Source organism: Crocuta crocuta, unplaced genomic scaffold (assembly GCF_008692635.1).
Source record: "Crocuta crocuta isolate KB4526 unplaced genomic scaffold, BGI_CrCroc_1.0 scaffold138, whole genome shotgun sequence".
NCBI lineage: Eukaryota > Metazoa > Chordata > Mammalia > Carnivora > Hyaenidae > Crocuta > Crocuta crocuta.
Window position 1 is genome coordinate 5,534,781 of NW_027532585.1, and position 20,091 is coordinate 5,554,871.

General features: G+C 48.9%; 1 protein-coding gene across 1 annotated transcript in view; it reads left to right on the forward strand.

Annotated features, from left to right (window-relative positions):
• The window catches only part of GFRA1 (GDNF family receptor alpha 1), a 206,645-nt gene that overhangs the window by 147,540 nt on the left and 39,014 nt on the right, over positions 1-20,091 (forward strand). The window contains exon 6 of the mRNA XM_077779525.1: positions 1,136-1,472. Within this exon, the coding sequence (XP_077635651.1) occupies positions 1,136-1,472 (337 nt within the window). The remainder of the gene's footprint in view (positions 1-1,135; positions 1,473-20,091) is intronic.

Genomic DNA, 20,091 nt, shown 5'->3' on the forward strand with positions numbered 1-20,091 from the left:
CAGGACTCCCACAGGTGAGTGGTGTTGTCTGCTGCCTCCTTGCTGCCTCCAGAGGGTCAGCGCTGTACCTAGTGATCAATTTTCCGTGGACCACCTTATAACCTCACTCTGGAAGGTTTTTCCATCACTTCCCCTCCCTGTGGAAATACCCATATCATGGTGTCAAGCTTCATTTCCTTCGTCTACTCATCTATTAACTTTGTCCATTGAGCCTGATCCTGCCAGACCACCTGGCTACTGCGGTGGGCCTGGCCGCCCCTACGCTCTCCCTCTCCGGGCCGCACGGTGGGCAGCTTGGCAGTGGACAGCGCTGTTTTCTCTGAGCATGAGCAGAAAGGGTTTGGTCAGAAGGCAACATATGTTTTGTGAGATTCCTAAAGCCTATGGCTTGTAAACCCATTGAAATTCTATCTGGAATACTAGCTGAGTTTTTCTAATCTGCAGCCTCAATACTCATAGATCCCACATTTTGTGTGTAGCAAGTTAAGTGGTAATTGAGGTTTGCAGATTTTCATGTAATTTATTCTGGTTTTCTTCCAATGGCCTATGAGCTAGAACTTAAATACAGCCTCGTCGTAGCCGCTTCTTCCTGTTTAGAGAGCTGGCATAATATTTTGTCTTCTGGGCTCAAATAACCATGTAATTACTCTGTAATCATATAGTAATTAGCATGTACTATATGCATTTATTACATAATTATATTCCTGGAGGATTGCATGGCAATTATACTTACATTCAGCATATCATTTTATATACTGTATAATGAACAAGTATATAATTTGTTGCTTTTTTTTCTTTTCTCCTAATTTAAGTTTACCAACCAGGAGCTGGAAACTTATTCTCCTGTTGCCTTGTTTATAGGTAGTCAGGCAGGTGCCTGAGCAACTTTCCCTCCTTTGGCCTTGCTCGGTACCGCCTAATTATGCATCTAAGGGAGCGTTAGGGACTTGTGGGCTGCCCTGGGTGCCCAGCCTTTGCACGCCTTCTATTTTCTTGTCGCTGTGAACTCATTTCCTATTAGCTTCAAAACGCAGAGTTGATCGGAGCTCCCAGCCTCGCTGGGGAAACAGCCGGATCTCGGCGAAGACAGGATCTCCTGGCACTGTGATCATGCCTGCCTTTCTCTCCTTTGTAGTGGAGCACGTGCCCAAAGGGAACAACTGCCTGGACGCCGCCAAGGCCTGTAACCTCGACGACACCTGTAAGAAGTACAGGTCGGCGTACATCACGCCCTGCACCACCAGCATGTCCAACGAGGTCTGCAACAGACGCAAGTGTCACAAGGCCCTGCGGCAGTTCTTTGACAAGGTGCCTGCCAAGCACAGCTACGGGATGCTCTTCTGTTCCTGCCGGGACATCGCGTGCACCGAGCGGAGGCGGCAGACCATCGTGCCCGTGTGCTCCTACGAGGAGAGGGAGAAACCCAACTGCCTGACTTTGCAGGACTCGTGCAAGACCAATTACATCTGCAGGTAAGCGGCCCGGCGGCCGGATGATGGATGGCCTGGCAAGGAGGACCTTTGCAGCGGCTTCGGTGTTTTCTGAGTCTCAGAAACAGGAGGTGGGGTGGGTCAGGCTCAGGGGAGGGCAGGCGGTGGGCCAGGCTGGCCAGGACCTGACCTCTGCATTGACAGGGTTTTCCAGAAGCTGATCAGGCTCTTGTGCTGAGGAAGGCTCCCCTCTTGAACCTGGGGAAAGCTCTGAGAGGTGCTTAGTATCCACAGAGGGTCACCTGAGGCCAGGCGAGCTTGAATGGTTTGTGTCTGCTCAGGAGGCTCTGAGCTGCTTCCAAGCATCTCCAGGGATTAGTTTGGTCAGGGCAGGGTGGGCTGCAGATATGGGGGCTCTTGACAGTCAAGGCCTGAAATCTGGGGGAGACCAGTGAGAGAGACTGAGCCGTGTCCAGCCCTGAAGACAACTTCTAGAATGCCTGGGTCTGTTCTGGGCCATTCAGTCACCCCTGTGGCTAAGAAAAGTTGGCACCCCCCTGCTCAGCCATACTTCTGGATCTCAGTCCCCATCAGAACCCTCTGCTAAGCCCTGCGCTGTGGTTGAAAACAGTACCTTCATTTTCCTTTTAGGCCACATCATTAACTTATTGTAATGTTCGAAGGAATCTGTGAACACATTCTCTGTGTTAAAAAAAAAAAAAAGAAAGAAGAAAAAAAGGAATAAAGAATTAGGTAGCTTCCCCCTTCGCTCTGCTCCCACTTGCCCCCAGCTGTCACTGTCAACAATTTGATGTGTGTCCTTCTAGAACAGGGTTGAATTCAGCTGCTGATGGAAGCAAGTAGATTTTGATAAGCAGAGACCTGAGTCTTTGCACCCTGAGGCGATGATAGTGCTACATTCAGACATGCAGTCTGGATCCCCGGATGTGGGTTCAGCTGGGGCATCATTTTGACACCACCTGCACTTTATCCCCAGGGTAGAACCAGGAGCCTCCGAACACCATGTCTGACAAAATCCTATGCACTCAGTAAGTGTTCACAGGCGGATAAGCAGATGAGAGCGTGACTGTGTGCTTGTTTTCTTATAGGCTCCCATTTCTAAAGAGCAGAGAGCAGGGACGGGGGATGTCATATTTTGAAGAGACTGGCGAGCTGAGTTTCTGGTCTGTGTGTTTTACTCTGATAGAATAGCAGCCCATTCTCCCCTTAAACTAGTTCCAATGGTGACCAAAGGAAATTAAAAATCCTCACTCCCTACGGCACCCTCTCATGCTGAAAGTTTTTCCGGAAGTAATGTCCTTACACTTTGTGTTGTTGTTGCTTCTGGAAGCAGGTGACTTGCTGTATGAGGAATGATGTGGATGATTGCCTGCAATGCACCTTCTTCAAGGACTCTCTCACTTCGAGGCCTCGGTTCCACTGAGATTTTCTTAGCTACAAGCTAGAAGCAGGGGCAGCTTGCTAGAAGGAAGAGGCAGAACCTCTGACCAGCCATAACCTGGGAAAGCCAGGCAGCCAGCGGGGAGAAGACCTCTCTGCTGGAGATGAATGTGGCTGAGGAGCAAGGTGCAGGGAAGGAGCTGTAGGAGCAGGTTGGGAGGGAGCAGAGATTCTTTTTTTTTTTTTTTTAAAGTTTATTTATGTATTTTGAGAGAGAGAGAAAGAGAATTCCAAGCAGGCATGGTCAGCATGGAGTACGATGTGGGCCTCGAACCCACAAACCATGAGATCTTGACCTGAGATGAAACCAAGAGTCAGATGCTTAACCCACTGAGCCACCCAGGAGCCCCAGGAGCGGAGATTCTGAACTGCCCTGCTGTGAAGACTCCTGGATCTGAAACTCAAGTTCCTGTGCCCCCTTTTGTCCTCCAACAGAAGAGATCCTTCTTCTAGAAGCAGGACGTGGCTTAAAGCCACCCAGCTACAGCTCCCCACTGCCTCTACGGTAGATGTTACGCTGTTTGCTAATGGGTCCAAGCCAGGCGGCCTCAAGACAGGAAGCTGCATGGGGAGGGAACAGAGCTGTGGGAGAGACCACTGAGCAGTGGCCGGAAGTGGGGGAGGTGGTATGGATGGAGACCGCCCTCGTCTCCTCGTGAGGTTTGTCTTGCAAGCTCCACGGAGGCCGGTGACCTCTCCTGCACAGGCTGAGACCCATCCTGAGCGGTTCATCCGCACTGCCGGGCCTGGTATCCTCAACACAGGGAATCCTTGGAGAGTTGCTGTAAATTAGCCAAGTCAGATTGCTTTTCTGCTGAGCTGTAGTGAGAAATAGCTGGAAGTTTGGGAAGTTGGGGTGTCCTGGGGGAGATGGCTAAAGGAATGTGCAGATAACAGGGGCCTTAGACTGATCTGCTAGGAAAGTTCCAGGAATTCTTTGTGTGTTGGGACAGCCTCAGTAGCAGAGGGTGGCCTCAGCTGAAAGGGGCAGAAACGTATTGGGGAAGCAGTAGGGACATTCCTGCCTCATAACTGATGGTGCCTGGTCACCCCAAGGTAGGGGTGCATTGACCACGGCTGCTGTGCAGTGGGGTGGAGGCGTGAATAACCAGAAGGCTGTTTGGAATTCCAGATCCTGGATGACCCAGGGGCCCTACCAAGTGAAATTTGTCTCAGTGGGAACTGATGGGTTTTATGCCGGTCTTGAGTCTTCCCTGGGAAGGTGAATCAGCAACTTCCCCGGGGGTACCCATCGCTGTAATTTAGCCCATAACTTCTTTCCAGAACCTCGACTTATTACTGATGATTACCTCCTCCCTGTCAGATGTGGTCAATGTAATTTAAGCTGCTGCGTAGAAAGAAAGGGTGTCTTTCTTTCATCAGATTTTATTAATCTTCTCTTTAATTTATGTCTTTTATTCAGTCTCTCCTTGTAGTTACTACTGCCCGATGAGGCCCTTGTAGTTACTACTGCCCACGAGAGCAGCTGGCACTCACTGGAGCTGGGGCTTCTGCAGGGTTTCACGTTACAGGTACCCTGACCCTTCCCCACTCAGGGAGGGAGGCCCCTCGGATAGGATGACTTAAGGCCTCGTTGAAGTACTCCCGAAGGAAAGGGACAGCGAGAGGAGAAATTGCTTCCTAAAAACAGTTTTCTTTGAAAGCTCACACTTTCAAATGTTCCACTTCCATCTCTATATCAGCAGCTATCAGAGCTGCTCCAGATCATTAAAACTCGCCTGCGCTTAATAGTTTCCAACTCGCGGCACACCGGCTCCTTTCGCCAGGGTCCAGGGGTGCCTCTGCACAAAGCCTGTCTCTCTCCTGCCCTGTGCCTTCAAACAGATGAGACGCAACTTGAGCCTTCCCTTTTGACTTTTTTCTTTTTTCCTTTCCCTTTTAGAGAAGCTGACTGGTTCCTTTCCTCTTGGGGTGGTTGGGGCCTCCAAGCTTGCCTACAGAAAAGCAAACGCAGAGGCATTACGAGGAGGGTGTGATGAAAGTTAAAAGACTCTCCTTCTTTCCCTGAAACACATTGTCTCCCTTGCCAGTTGACCCTCTGATTCCTTTCCTTAGTGCCTGGAAGGATGTCAGAGCTGGGTTTGGCCATAAAGGAGGTATATTCCTTTATTCCTGTTGCAAGTTGTTATAGATGCATAATTTAAACCTCCGCCTTACCTCCTTTCCCCCAAACTCTGATAATCCAAAATAAATTCAGCGATCAAGCACTGGCTCAGGGTGCTCAAACATGTTCATACGTCCTGTATGTTTCTAATCAATAAAGACACCTCAGCTCCACTTTATTACCAAAGACACATCAGCTCCACTTTATTACCAAGAGGTCTAGCATCTTACTCTGGAGTATGCTCCCTTCTGTTGTCATCTAAGAATGACAGAGTTCTACTCCAAAACCCTTTCTGCTTCTGAAGTCAGGAAAAGAGGGAGCTTAAGGCTACTGACCAGCTCACCTGCCTGTGGCTTTAGGTTCTGCCTCATGGTGTCGCTGTTGAGAACAACCTAGAGGAGGCTGGGTGGTTTGGTGGCTGTGCCCTTCTTGGGCCATTCTGCACAAGCAGTAAAGGATGCTGCATTCTGGGGCACCAGAGTAACTTTGTTTATACTCAGTATTTAACCACTGTTTCCCAAAGCATGGCATTTTGCCCTGGGGAGGGGGGTGGGGAGCTAAGAGGTTCCAGCCAGAGCCAGCCCATGGACTTAAACACATTGCATCTGAGACTTTCCCTTTACTGGAAGTACATTCCAAAGTGGATGTTGCATTCCTTTCTTCCTCCCTCCCTTCTTTGCTTCCTCCCTTCCTCCCTCCCTCCCTCCCTCCGTCCCTTCCTTCCTTCTTTCTTTCCTTTAGAAAATTATATTGTGGTAAGAACACTTGTCATGACATCTACCCTCTGAACAGACCTTTGGCTGCACGATCCAGTACTGTTGTCTGTAGGCACAGTGTGGTATAGTGGATCTTAAAACTCATTCATCCTGTACACCTGAAATTTATACATACTGATTAGCAGCACCCTGCTTCCCCTCCCCCATCTCTCAGCAACTGTAAATCTATTCTTTGCTTCCATGAGTTTGATGATTTTAGATACCTCGTATAAGTGATACCATGCGGTATTTGTCCTTCTGTGACTGGCTTCTGTCGCTTAGCATATAAATTCCTCCAGGTTTATCTATGTTGTCACGCATTGTGGAATTCCTTCTCTTTAAGGTGAAATAGTGGCTGGTCAAGGATATCTCATTCCTTCCAGAAAGATTCTGATAGTGTTGGAACTCAAAAGAGAGGGTGTCAGGGACACTCGGTTCCTTCTGATCCCAAGGCTTTCTTGGGGCCCTGCAGGAGATATGTTCACCCCCCTGGTACCCTGGTTCTGTCCCCTTAGTTTCCAGAAGCAGTGGCTTTGATCAAGTCACCAGGTGTATGGTTTTACCCTTCCCCAGGGACTGAGGATTCCATAATTGTGTCCTGGAGACCTGGTTTTTGTTTTGTTTGTTTTTAGCAGAATCAGGAAGGTCTCTCTGCTACAGTTTCAGAAGAACAGCATATGCGATTTTCAAAATACTGCCCTAGCCAACACCACTGTTTCACCCTGGGGCTGATTATGTTATACTTAGAGGAAATGTGTTGTTGTTAATCTATTAACTGGACAACTGGAAAACACATCACAAAACCATGCGGCAGATTTCTGCTCCAGTAACTTACTTGGTCTGACAGTGTTAGTGCACCTTTAAAAGGTGAGGAGTGTTTCATGTGCCTGGAATCAGCTCTCCTTTGCGCTGGACCTGGTGGGTCTCAGAAATCAAGGCCATCCTCCCCTGCTTCAGCTGCATTCCTGAGCTGAAAACTGGATTCTATATTACTGTATCTGGGCTTGTCTTGACATGCAGCAAGCGCAGGAGAAAATGGCTCAAAGGATAATTAATGCCTAAAACTAGACGGTTAGATTAATTTGGTACTTAATTTTATTTTACGCTGATTCATTCACAAATGGAAATCAGCAATTAGACAATGCAAACTTTTGAACCATGCAAAGAAAGGTTCGGGAATATGAGAAAATACAAGTAAAACATTTTCCAGTTCATTTGAGCAGTTTTTATTTCAAATGATTACATGGGTGTCTTTAGCAACACATCCGGAGTGCCGAACGGCTAGGTTTTTACTGTGCCCCACCTGCACGTGCGGCCTGCCACCCAGCCTGTGTGCTGGGAGCCCCCCGGACCCTCGAGGGGGATCTCCTGTGTGCAAGCAGCAGATCCATCGGGATCCTGAGAAGAGCAGGGATGCCCTCCAAAATCTGCTTCCAGGTTCTTTGGTCCCAGCTTCCTCTTGGGTCTTCCAGGCCCCTGCCCCCAGCCTGTGCACTGAGGAACCCCGTGGCCATTAAGCACCAGCTAAGCCTTGTCCGGTCCTCACCGTCATCCAGGCTCACAGGGACAACCTGAGCTGTGAATCAGGCAGGAGCCTGTTACAACGTGCTCTATCTTGTCCCCTCGTATCTCTTTCCTTATCTCTCTTTTGGCAGAGGCCGGTGTGGGGCCATTTGTCTGCCACTGCTGGAGCCTGTGGCTAAAAAAAGTCCTGTAGAGATTTACACCCCATTCTCTCTGTCTCCTGCCAGCCCCTTCCCTGTGCCTGCCCAAAGCTCGGGGTCCCTGCTTCACTTCCTTCGCCCCTTCCTTCACCTGCCCATGTCCTCACTGGAGCCACTGTGGCCATTCTTGGCCCCGAGACAGAAAGAATCACAAACTCCTTTCTTTATACTTGCACATTCTGTCAGTTATTAGATACACGTGGACAGATGAAGTCTTGGCATCAGAACCATCTTTTACCATCTTTGAGTATGAAAGTGGATAGAAGAGGGTTGGAATGGAGTCTGCTCAGGAAGCCCAAAGAGAGAGCCGCCTATTTTGGGGGGGGAATGGGTGTCATCGCAGAAGACCTCAGAAGCCAAGGGCATCGTGGGGGAGAAGGAGGTAGAGTCAAGCAGCAGGAAGGTGCTGGGTTTGGGGAGGATACAATTGGGGCGGTGGGAGGTACGGGCCTGGAGACTCTCCTGGAGGGAAGAGAATCAGTGTGATTGATATAAAGGCAAGGGGTTGGGAAGGTCCGGTGCCATGTTGAAGTATTGACCTGATCAATCAATGCTTTTTGAAGGGAGAGAGACCTGGGCAACAGGCCTCAGAAGGCTTCCGGGTGGTAGTGTGCAGGAGAATCAACTTGGAAAGAGTCCAGGAGGCAGGTGGGAGATTCTTGTGGTGTGCTGGAGGAGAGGTGACCTGGAGAACAGGATGATAATTGGGAAGCTGGAGGCACCACGGAAGGGAGGACTTGAGGATTTGCTGAGTGCCTGGCATAGACAGAGGCTACTATGGGTCTCTGCAACCCGGTGGCCAGGCAGATGACGGGGTTAGTGGCCAAGATGGGAACCAGGAGAAAAAGGGATGGACTTGTCTCTCGGGTTAGAGGTAGGGGAAGAGGACCCTGAATGGTTTGGGCCATGCTGCATTTGGAGGGTGTGACTTCATGACTCTTTCGGTCCATGAGAGAAACCTAACTTAGGCTGCTAGGGCAGAAGAGGGGGATTGTATTAACTCATAGGACTGGGAAGGCAGGGTAATTGAACGTGGCCAGAATGGAGGGCACAGTGTCGCTGGTACCGCACCGTCACCTCGCTGCTCTGTCGTCTTGCTTTTTCCTCCTGTCCTGTTTCTCGGTGAGTGCTGCCACCCGCGACTCCATGCATATGTCCTCTCATCTCATAGTCAAAGACAGACAGACACTTCCCTACTGCAACCAGTCATAAAGCCTGGTGTGGTAGTCTGTGGCCAGGAAGATCCAAAGTGCTATGGAAGAACAGAAATGAGAACAGCTCACCCCTAGTGCTGGGTCAGTACAGCTTCCTAGAGGAGCTGCCATCTGAGCTGGGCTGGAGGAATGTGCAAGCCTGGGAGAGAGAAGCATGGCAGTAATGGGACAGAGGCCCAGGCCTGCGGGTGTGAGGAAGGTGTGAGATGGAAACGACAACCCATTCACCATGCTCTGATGATGAGCAGCACTGGGAATGCTGCACGAGTGTGGTGTCTACGCAGCCCAGCTGCCTTGCAAGGGGACACCCCATGGAGCAATGAGCCCAGGGATCGCCAGCTCCCGTGTGGAGGAGGTGAGGCTCAACCAGGTCTTGCTAACTCTAAAACCTGGTTGCTGTCATTTTTTTTTTCCAAATGATTGTCTTTCATGACAAGAATACAATGTGCTCACACTGTTCAGCCTTACTGCCTTTAGTTCCAGACAAGCAGAATGATAATTCCGGCCAGCCTCTGAATCTAGACACTCTTTATGGCTCAGTAACTAAGACGGCACCAATTTTAAAGACAGTTTTAGCAGACAGTTAGGACATAATGTCCATCAGAACCTCCCAGCAGCATTTAAAAAAAATCTACTCAGGTAATACATGCTCATTAAGCTCTTACTTTATCTAATTTCCTTTTGAGCACTCATTGCTTATTACAGAGTGCTTTCTCTGTGACAGCTTACTGATTACAAGAGTTGTTTCTACAAATAGGAAAAAATCCTCTTGCATCACACGGGTTTATTCTGGGTGTTTTTTTTTTTTTTGGTGTTATTATTATTATTATTAACTCATTCATTCACTCAGGGCACATTTATTGAGCACAGTCTGTTTGGCCTCAAGGGTTCTAGATGTGTAAGTCACGTGCCTGTCACCCAGGAGCTCCCGCTCAACTTGGTCAGACTCCATAAGTCCCTGCCAAACTGTCATGGAAGTTCAGAGTCCTCAACCTTCACCTTACCCCAAGGCAGCAGAAATCAGGGACCTGGCTGTTTACCCCACGGGAGATGAATTCTTTGCTGTCATGGAGTGACAACGAGTTCTAAATAATCCATGGTTATGTTATCGGGTTGGGGTCACCCAGGTGTTTGCCTTCCTCCCTTCTCTCTGCCCTGTGGCCATGTCATTAATCAGAGGAAAACCTCCATCTTGTGAAGAGCGTCGTGACCGCAGCGCTGGTAAAAACTGTTGTGGATGAGAGACATGAAGTCCTTCCCGGAAGTGGTGAAGTGGGGATGGGTGGGAGGGCCCTATATGTCAGCCCACCTTGTCTAAGACTGTCAGCAGCTGAGAGAAACCCCCTTGATCCCGTCTGCTGCTTGGTGTGGTTTGTTCCTCTTCAGAGGGGACCCTCTTGCTCTGCCCGGCAGCCATTTCACATACTAAGACCCATGAAGTTCACAAGCAAGTAAATTTGCTTTCTCCTCAAGCCCACCTAAAGCCAACCACACAGATTTTACAGTCTTTTTTTTCTAATTCCAAAGAAAAGGGTTACTTCCATTTCATACAGCTCTTTTTTTGCAAACAGTTTTATCCACTGAGCAAAGAGTGGGAATGAGAGACCTCAGTATTCTTGGGAGGGCTGCCCTCTCGTCCAGACCGATAACTTTTGGGATCCAAGGGCATCCCGTGCTAACAAGCACGCTGGCCCCAGAAGCTGAGGCTGTTACCTCTCCGTCTGGGCCCTCCACAGGAGACAAGGTTTCTGTTAGTCATGCACAGTTTGCGTTTGACAAAAATACCCATATCCCATGACCCATAGCAGCCTCATTTTTGTGTGAGGAAATCTGCCCCCTCATTTGCGGGGTGGCTATTGTGTATGATTAGTGCCTGGGCCTCATAGCCAAGCTTGGAGTCCCGCTCTGCCCAGGAGACCCCAGAGCCCCGTTCAGGCATTACCCCAAGTTAGGTATCCCACAGTCATTGGCATTCACATTTCTAGGGGGTATTTCCAACTCAGTGAATGGGAAATCGCTCTGTAATTTCCAAAAGCAATTAATTATGCAGAAAATTTTGCATCCAAGAAAAACAAGGATTGAAAAGAACCGTCAGTGTGAGAAGTTCCACACCAGGCTGGAGTTGCGACTTTTTTTTTTCTCCCCTTTCCCAGTGGTCGTCAGTGTTGTTTTGAGTGGGGTGGACCTGGGTGGGCATCCTGGTTCTGCCGGGTCCAGGTCATGGGCATCTGGAGGCCTCAGTCTCCCATCTGTAAATGAAGGTGATGATTCCTTCTTCACAGGGCAGCTGTCAGGACGAACTGAGGTCTGTGTAAATGCATCAGCACGGGGTCTGCCCCCCAACACAGCAAACACTCGATAAGGATGTCCCTCACTCTTTCCATAAATTGTTATCGTAGAGGACCAAAAACAGCTGAAATCTCAAATATAACATTCCCTTCCCCCCAATAGCATGCAGAGACCTTTAAAGTAGGACTGGACTGGTGGCTGGAAGGGGGTGGATTCTTATTGCTTTGCACTTTTATGCACCCACGGCATTCAGCAACATGTGGAAATGCCAAGGCCGTGATGAGAGGCGGTACCGCCAGGCTTTCCACATCACCGTCTCTGCAGAGTTGCGCCGTTAGGGAAAGCGGGGGGCAGAGGCGGGGGTAGACGAAGTCCAGAGGTGTTTGGAGCATGTGTCATCCCAAGAACATTCCCGTCCGGAATAGACAAACAATTATTGACATACAAAGATATACAGTAAGACACAGATGGAGGTGGCCACCAGGCTGTTGGGCCTCAAGTGCTAGATTCACTATTGTTGAAATTGAATAGGCAGTGGGGGGCCCCCTGGCAGCCTCCAGGGGCACGTGCTGCATCAGTGACCCCGAGTCACTGTGAATAAAGGGTTCTTAGAGGTGCTTGCGTCTGAGTCAGTGATGTGAGCGATCCAGGAAAGGGCGGTGACTGACTCAGTGCCACTGAGACTGATCCCTCCTGTCCTTGGGGTGGGTCTGGGCTGTGAATCATCCTGTTGGCCCATTAGGAAGTGAGCCACAACTGGGGGCAGAGTGGCTCATTGCTCGGGAGCCCGGAATCTGCAGAGCCGGGGACAGGATGACAGGAACGTGTGGATGGCGGTGATGAAGGTGATGACGAGGAGGGCAGCGTTTGTGTGGCATTTGCCATGTGCCAGGCACTGTGCCGAGCACTTTGCCACCCCCAAAGTGGGGCTGTTGCCGTCCCCTGCCCCCTTTCACAGATGAGGAGGTGGCGCAGTGGGGTCCCTGGAACGAAAGCCCACAAGGGGCCGCCTGCTGCTGCTGTAACGGGTGCGCCCCTTACAAACCGCTCATGTAATTTTCCGAAGACGCTCAGCGAGTGCCGAGTTGGATGCCCAAGGTGACCCTGTTTTCATGATTTAGTCCACTTAAAACAAAAATTTTAAAGAAGAGATCTTTGGGTCTTGTCGGGAGAGGGCTTAAGTGCCCGTCACCAAACGTTTTTTACTTCTTGTTAAAACCGTGGTTTTCCTGGGGCACCTGGGTGGCTCAGGCAGTTAAGCATCTGCCTTCGACTCAGGTCATGATCTCACGGTTCATGAATCCGGGCTCTGCGTCGGGCTCTGTGCTGACAGCTCAGAGCCTGGAGCCTGCCTCACATTCTGTGTCTCCCTCTCTCTGACCCTCCCCCACTTGATCTCTCTCTCTCTCTCTCTCTCTCTCAAAAATGAATAAACATTAAAACATTTTTAAAAGTGGTTTTCAAACTTTTTGGTTTCAGGACTCCTTTGCACTCTTCAAATGACTGAGAATCCCAAGAGGTTTTGTATGTGTGAGATAAACTCTATTGACACTATATTGAGAATCAAAGGTGAAGGAGGGTTTACCTATGTATTACGTCATTTAAAAATGACACGAAGAAAACAAAATAACACCAAGAAGCCCTGTTACCTGTGACCATAAATAACAGAACAGATTTTTATTAAAAAAATCACTGTATTTCCAAAACAAAACAATTTAGGGAGGAGGGCTCTGTTTTACACTTTTACAGTCAGGCGTCAGGCCACTGGACACCTGGAGCCTTACATCTTCTATCTGCCCAGGTTTTCAGTCTGTTGCAATGTCCTGCGTCATGGGGCTTCTAGAAAAACATGGGAGAGAGAGAGAGAGAGAGAAGTACGAACTNAAGGAGGGCCCTGTTTTACACTTTTACAGTCGGGCGTCAGGCCACTGGACACCTGGAGCCTTACATCTTCTATCTGCCCAGGTTTTCAGTCTGTTGCAATGTCCTGCGTCATGGGGCTTCTAGAAAAACATGGGAGAGAGAGAGAGAGAGAAGTACGAACTTAGTATGGGCAGGAAAGTGGCTTTGGCCTCACGGGCTCTAAAAGGCTCTCTGAGATTGCCAGGGTCGCTGGACCTCATATCCACAGCTGGCACACAGAAGGACCAGAATAATCTTGGGCTAGGTGTGTGTGTGTGTGTGCACACACGCGAGCAAACATTCCTGCCACACCCTTGAACTAAGACACCCTGGGTGTGTGTGACTGCCTGTGCCCAGCCCGTTTGCCTCCAGCACGCCAGCATGGTGAGGCTGGGCTGAGTGGGAGCCCGGTGCCCGAGCCCTCGCAGGTGGAATGGTACTGAGCCCTGCAGAATGCTGAGAGCTTCCGGTCAGCCGTTGCCCTGGGGCCGTGTGGCAGACTGGTGCCCCTGGCCCAGCTTGGTTTCTTGCTCTGAGAGAGATGCCCTTCTGACGGGCAGCATCTTCACAAACAGTCCTTCCTTCTCCGTTCTAACATGCCCAAGGAGTTCAGCGTCACGTCCGGCTCAGGCGGGCAGAACTCTGTGCAAAATCCGTCTGTGTCCAGAAAGACTCACTGGTACTTTTCTCCTAGGTAATAGCTCATGTTGTAGGCAAACCTCTGCTCCCGGGAATGCTGGATGGGGTGGTACGCAGTGATGTGAGCCATCTCAGGATCGTGTGTGATGGTGAGAGCTAATGGATTATAATGACTTTGGGCCAGGGATAACCCTTAGAGTTGCAAATGTCAGAAACCTGGAAGTTTGAGGTAGTTTTTGTTTTTGTTTTTGTTTTTTCTTTTTTTGTGTGTGAGCACTCAGGAGTTGAAATTCCTCCTGGAGAATTAACTGGCTCCATCTGACAGCTTTGAACTTCTTAGGATAGAGGTCTGGGGAGAGGTAATGCCCTCTCTCCAAGAATACTCATTCCCACAAAGGACCTTGACGCTGCCCTGCTAGAAAACCTTTCTCTGAAAATAGACAAAAGCAAATGGGAAATACCTCTTCCACGTTCCAGGTTCAGAAATCCAAGTTAAAACAGTTTTAGCTAAAAATAAGGTATATGGCTTGAAAAAGTATGCTTTTTGTTTTGCGTACTGCCTGGTTGGTTCATTCACTGGCTCAGCAGGACTGGAATGCCAGGTGCTTTGAGGGACCCAGAGGGTCTGAAGCAAGTGAGCCATCAGAGCAGAGTGACCCTGCCCAGGAGAGGGAGGAGGGCTGGACTCGGGAACTTCTCCCAGGTAACCCTGCTCTGTAGCAGGTACCCCCATTTTGTAGCAGTGGCTCTCCAACATGAGCCTGCTTTGGGATCAGCTTCTGATTCATGAAGTCTGAGGTGGGGCTTGATATTTTGCACTTCTTTTTTTTTTTTTAATTTTTATTTATTTTTGAGAGAGAGAGCGTGAGAAGGGGAGAGTCAGAGAAATGGAGTCACAGAATCTGAAGCAGGCTCCAGGCTCTGAGCTAGCTGTCAGCACAGAGCCTGACGCGGGGCTCAAACCCACGAACCGTGAGATCGTGACCTGAGCCGAAGTCAGACGCCTAACCGACTGAGCCACCCTGGCACCCCGGTATTTTGCACTTCTAGAACATTCCCAAAGATGCTGCCAGAGTCCACACTTGGAGAGCCATGAGAATGTGGACCAAGCGACATTGGCTGATGTGCCTTACCCTGCTCTTAAAGGCATCTACACAGCTGGGAGTGAGAAGGAGCCAGGCAGCCAGATAAGACTTGTGGGGCACTGACGAGGGTCCAGAGGCGAAGACAGCACCTTGTGGCTGGGGTGTGGGCTGTCAGCCCCATGGTGGTAGTGGCAGGGCGAAGACAACACTTCAAAGTTTCTGTGCTGCACTAATGTCAGGCTCTAATTGGAAGCTTGTGGGGATCCACTGTGAAAGGCTCTGATACCCACCTGAGTAATAGGTCCTCAGAAACAAAGGACGCTGAGAAATGGCCACCATGTATCTAGTAAGTCACTGCCTGAGCCGCCATTCTACAAGTGGAGAGCCACCTTCCTTGCACAGAGGATGTAGATGGCTCCTTGTTCATAGGCTGAGCTTGGCCTGCGACTGGAATTCATTTGGCAGAGTTATGCCTGCAAGTGCAAAGTAAAACAGAGGGTTTCAAGGCAGTTGCTTGAAAAGGAATCCTCCTTCCAAAATGACCTTTGGAGCAATCTTTGACCTGAACTATTCAAATGAAGAACACTAACACACTCTGCTTTGCTTTGCTCTTGTCACATTTTCCTAGCGGAAGTATCTGTGGTTTTCAGTGCCTGGGATGGGGTTGTAGTGCAGGTTACTCAAGCACACACACGTGCTTCAGATTTAAGCATGAGCCACGGTGTCCTTGAAGCTTGGCCTGTACGGTGCAAACTGCCGATCCTAAGAGGGAGAGAGTGATGGGGGCAGGTGGTCGGAGGCAGATGCCATATCCCAAAGGAGCCCTGTCTCTGTCTCTCACCATGGCCGCCACCTCACACACAGTGTCTTGCACTGAAGGTGTGTAGTGGTGACAGGAAGGTCGGTGCCTTGGTGAGGACCTGTGCCTGTCTGTGCTTGGGGCTGGATAATACAGTTGACGAGGAGCATCTTTGCTACTGGGAACTGGCTGCTGATGCACCCTCAGGAGTCCACCCAGAAAGCCTCAGGCGTGGGGCACCCTAGGCCCCAGCATCCCCAGGCTCAGAGAAGACAGGAGGGGTGTTTTCTGGGTGTACAAGAAGTGCCACCAAATATTGCCTATCCACAGGATTCTGGGACAGTGCCCTATTGAGGGAGCTAGGCTACGTGTTCCTTGGCCACATGAGGTGGGCGTGATGGCCTCAGGTGGCTTCAGAACCCAGCCCAAGTCCTTTGCATGCAGAGTGTGGCCCTCGCTNATGTTTTTAATTTTTGATATATCATGAATTGTAGGACCAGTTTTTCCCGAGTTGTTGCTAGAACACACAGAGCCTAATATGTAGCTTTCATCTCGTCAAGATGTGTGTGCATTTTGTCTTGGCTCTACCACTGTGTCTGATCTTTCAGTGACCCCAAGTACCCTCACTCATTTTTATATTTATTCTGTTGCATCAGAGCTACATCTGAATGCATTTCAAAATTCTTTCTGAAGTGAGAGAGTGGGCATAAATAATTAAGTGAAATCATAGTGGGTGACCTTTCCTGCCCTAGGGTTCTTAAGCAGTTGATTTGGAGCTTCATAGGTTCTGGGATGAATCTGAGGCAACTTCTGTACTACACTCCTAAAGATGGAGGTGCCTGCAGAATTCTACAAAGCAAATTCACACCGTGTTGGTCTGGGGTTTTGAGGTATGGTTCTATTGGTGAAAGATTGGTTGAGCATCTAGATTTCGGTTTCTTCTTGTGGCCAGAAGTCACAAAACTGATTACCAAAGTTGCCCTGCAGCAATACAAAAGATTTATTGGATAAGATAGATTCTTAGAGGGGCACCTGCGTGGCTCAGTCAGTTAAGCGTCCGACTTTGGCTCAGGTCATGATCTCCCGGTTCGTGGGTTTGAGCCCCGTGTCGAGCTCTGTGCTGACAGCTAGCTGAGAGCCTGGAGCCTGCTTCGGATTGATTCTATATCTCCCTCTCTCTGACCCTCCCCTGCTCACTCTGTCTCTCTCGCTCTCTCAGAAATTAAAAAAAAAAAAAAAAAAAAAAAACATTAAAGAAAGATAGGCTCTTAGAAGAGTTTAGCATATTTGTCACAGACGGCTATTGGATATCTGAAAGCTTTATAATGTAATCATCCAGAAACCCTTCAATTTCTTTTCTCCCTCGATTTCTTCCTGTAGCAACAAATACTGTCAGAGCTAAGTTTTCTGCACTGAAGGACGTGTTGTAGCATGGATAATACAAAACAACTTTATTTGACTTGGTGATGTAGCATAGGACTGTTTGCAGGGTTGGTGGCTGGTTAGGACTTACAGCCTGCTTTTACTACGACCATTAGTATGTGCACTGGAGACATTGCGGGGGGGAGTGTGTGAGGGAGGGGTGCTGGATGGAAGGCAGCTCTAGGGCATCTGATCCCAGGCTGCCAAGAGCCCCTTCCACGTCAGAGTGGACTCCCTTGCCAATGCCATAGCTTACTTTTCAAATTTGCCACGTAGAGATTAGCTGTCCGTCTCTGTCAGCCACTCTGCAGATGTTGATTGACAGCTGTCAGTGTTTGTGCAAGGTGGCTTCGTGAGGGATGCCGAGATCGATCAGATGCTGACCCGGACTTCCTTCAGGGGGCTGCTGCCGTTTGATGTCATCAGAAAGGCTAAGGATGCCCTTGGAGGGACACCCAAGCAGGGCCTAGGGACTACAGCCATATGTGACTTCACTGCATCTCCTGAAGTCATTCCTTGGAAGATCAGGCTTTGTCACAGCACTGTGGGTCAAGCGGAGAGGGAGATGACCCTAGCCTTCTGTGACCCTCATGCTGGGCCCAGAGCTACCAAGGTGGTGGACGAGCGGTTGTGACCAGGGTTCTCCAGGATGAGTGAGGACGGAGGGGGCTGTTTGTTCAGTGGGTTACAGCCTCCAAAGGTCAGGATGAAGCTGACCAGGGATTTGGGAAGGACAGGCACTGATCTCTACTTGGCCACAGGGCCATCTGGTCCCAGGAAACAGAGACATCAGGCAAGTCTTCTGGGGCCTCACAGTACCCTTCTCGGAAAATGTGGGATTGCAGTTTGGCTGAGTCAATGAGAAGTGCGTTAATTGGCTGAGGCTTTAATCATCCTGCCAGGCGTGGGAGCCCACATGAAGGGGCTGAGAAACTCAACATGTGCAGAGCTGTGAGCGTTTGTGCCGAGGTGCGTGAACCCACCCGCGGCTCTTGCTCCGGAGTGGCCACACTCACTCCCAGGCTGGGGAAGACTGTAGCTTTCTGAAGGGCAGCCCGAGCACCCCCAGCTCCGCAGACTGCCCCCCAGAGAATGTGCTGGGCTTTTGCTCCAGGAGGCCTATGTGCACACCACAAAGTGGGGAACAGCAAGGCAAGAAGACACCTCTGCAAAATGTCTTGAATATAGGCTCTGATTTGCTGGACGATGTTTTCCAGATGTTCTCTGGTAGGCTGCTGGGGGAAGAAGGGCTAAGGTAATTTTCTAAAAACAGAAAGAGAAAAATCTGTTTTGTGTCACTGTACCAGAAAATCACCATTCCAGAACTCTTGCTTTGTCATCCCGGCTCTAATATTAGCAGCATGTTTTTCAGATTATTTTTATTCTGCATAAGAGATTAACGGTATTAACAAACTTACTGATATTTAGTCATTTAAAAATATGTCTTTTCCCCTAAACCCCAAGGGAATAAATAGCTTTTTCTTAAAATGCCTTTATTCTATGAGCTCATAGGACTGCGAGGTATGAAGTAACACCGCAGGATCCTGGCTTCAGACTTCTCAAATTTGTGTTGGTCTGAGTCGCTGCGTTCAGTTACCCAGATGTAGCCAGGGTCTGTGATCCAGGGGCCAGTGGAAGACAGGCTAAGAAGTGCGTTTCTTGGTGTTGAGGTTGCTGTGGGTGTTGAGCCTTTACATCAAGGGCTTAACGTTGGAATGGGCTAGGAATTGGGGAGCAAACAGATGAAAGGATGGGAAGTGAAAATGTATCAGGCAACATGTATTCTGGGTGAAGTACTTTTTTAATAATTTATAAATTTCATTCTCACAGCAGCCACCTAGAGTGACTGTGGATGATATCCACCCTGTTTTCCAGGTGAATAAATGGACAGCTGGAGAAGTGAACTAATTTGCTTAGGTGTGAGACCATGAAAGGTAGAGTTGGGTTAGAAACAGGTGCGCATCTCTCTCAGGCCTGGCCTGCTTTGTTTCCTCTAACTTTGCTTCCTCTAACTGAGAAAACTTACAGAGACTAAATGGCTTGCATTGAAAACCAAGACTTTAAAACCCTGATGTTCACACTGGGCTCAGAGAAAAATGTTAGTAATTTCTTACACAAACGGTTTAATGAAAGGATCCTGTCTCAAGGTTCTGCCTTTCTCTAGGGGCAGTCAGGGTCTGCAGTCCTGTATTGGCAGTCAGCAAAGCCCCCTAATTAAGGGAAGCCTAATTCATTGGTAGGTTCACCACCCTCATATGCAGGGTTCTGTCTGCATCCTTAGCTCCTGCTGTGCTCCCGAATGCCATTCAGAGTGCTCACTGAGGCTGTAAAGTCAGTGGAAATCATTAGGAAGAAGGCTCTGAAGAACAGTCTGGCCAAATGATGGGAGGGGGAGAGCAATTATACACTTGATGACTTAAATAATGTCCCTGGGAACCTAAAGCCCAGCACCCTCTGCATTTTTCCCTTCCAGGGCTACCCCCTGCCATCTGCTACCACCCACCATGTGGCTCTGAGCAAGAGCTTAACCTTTTTAGCCTTCAGCTCTCTTGAGTGCGAGATCAGGGGATCTACTAGAAAAATCTAGGTCTTTGTACTCAAAGGAAACCAATGCCTAAGACACTGAAATCATGTGTGATGACCAAATGGAATCATGGGCGAGAATAATAATACTTTGAAAACAAGTGTTCTTTTCTTTCTTTTTTTCCCAAGTATCTTCAAGTGTCCCACAGATTATATTTCTGAAGTGGAAGGGTAATCCAAGAGCTAAGTAGTTCAGCAACGTCTTCAGGAGTTCTGAGTAGTTTGTATCAGAGCCTGGATCCCATTAAAAACCTCATAATTCTTCATCCAGAGCTCAGTTCCACCAACCATGTGGCTTGTGTCCAAGAATGGGACTCATCCTGGAGAAAATATTTAAAAGAATAGGATAATCCAGGATGAGTTAAACTGGGCATCACTGTATGTTGTTTTTTTTTCACCTGTTTGCCATAACACTTATTTTCCTAAAAATGTTACCAAAAAAGAAGGTAAATGATTTCCCCCCACTGTCAAAAGACCATCTGCCGTTTGAAAAGATTCTCCTAGATTTTATCGTTATAATCATTTTTCTATTTCCAGTTAGCAGCATGCTTCCTTTAGTATGATATTTCCTACATAAACCACAGTTTTCTCTTCAGCAGATTTCCTAAGGCTAACTTGGCATTTGCTGGCGTTTTCCTCCTCTTTGAGGGTGGGAATTTTCTC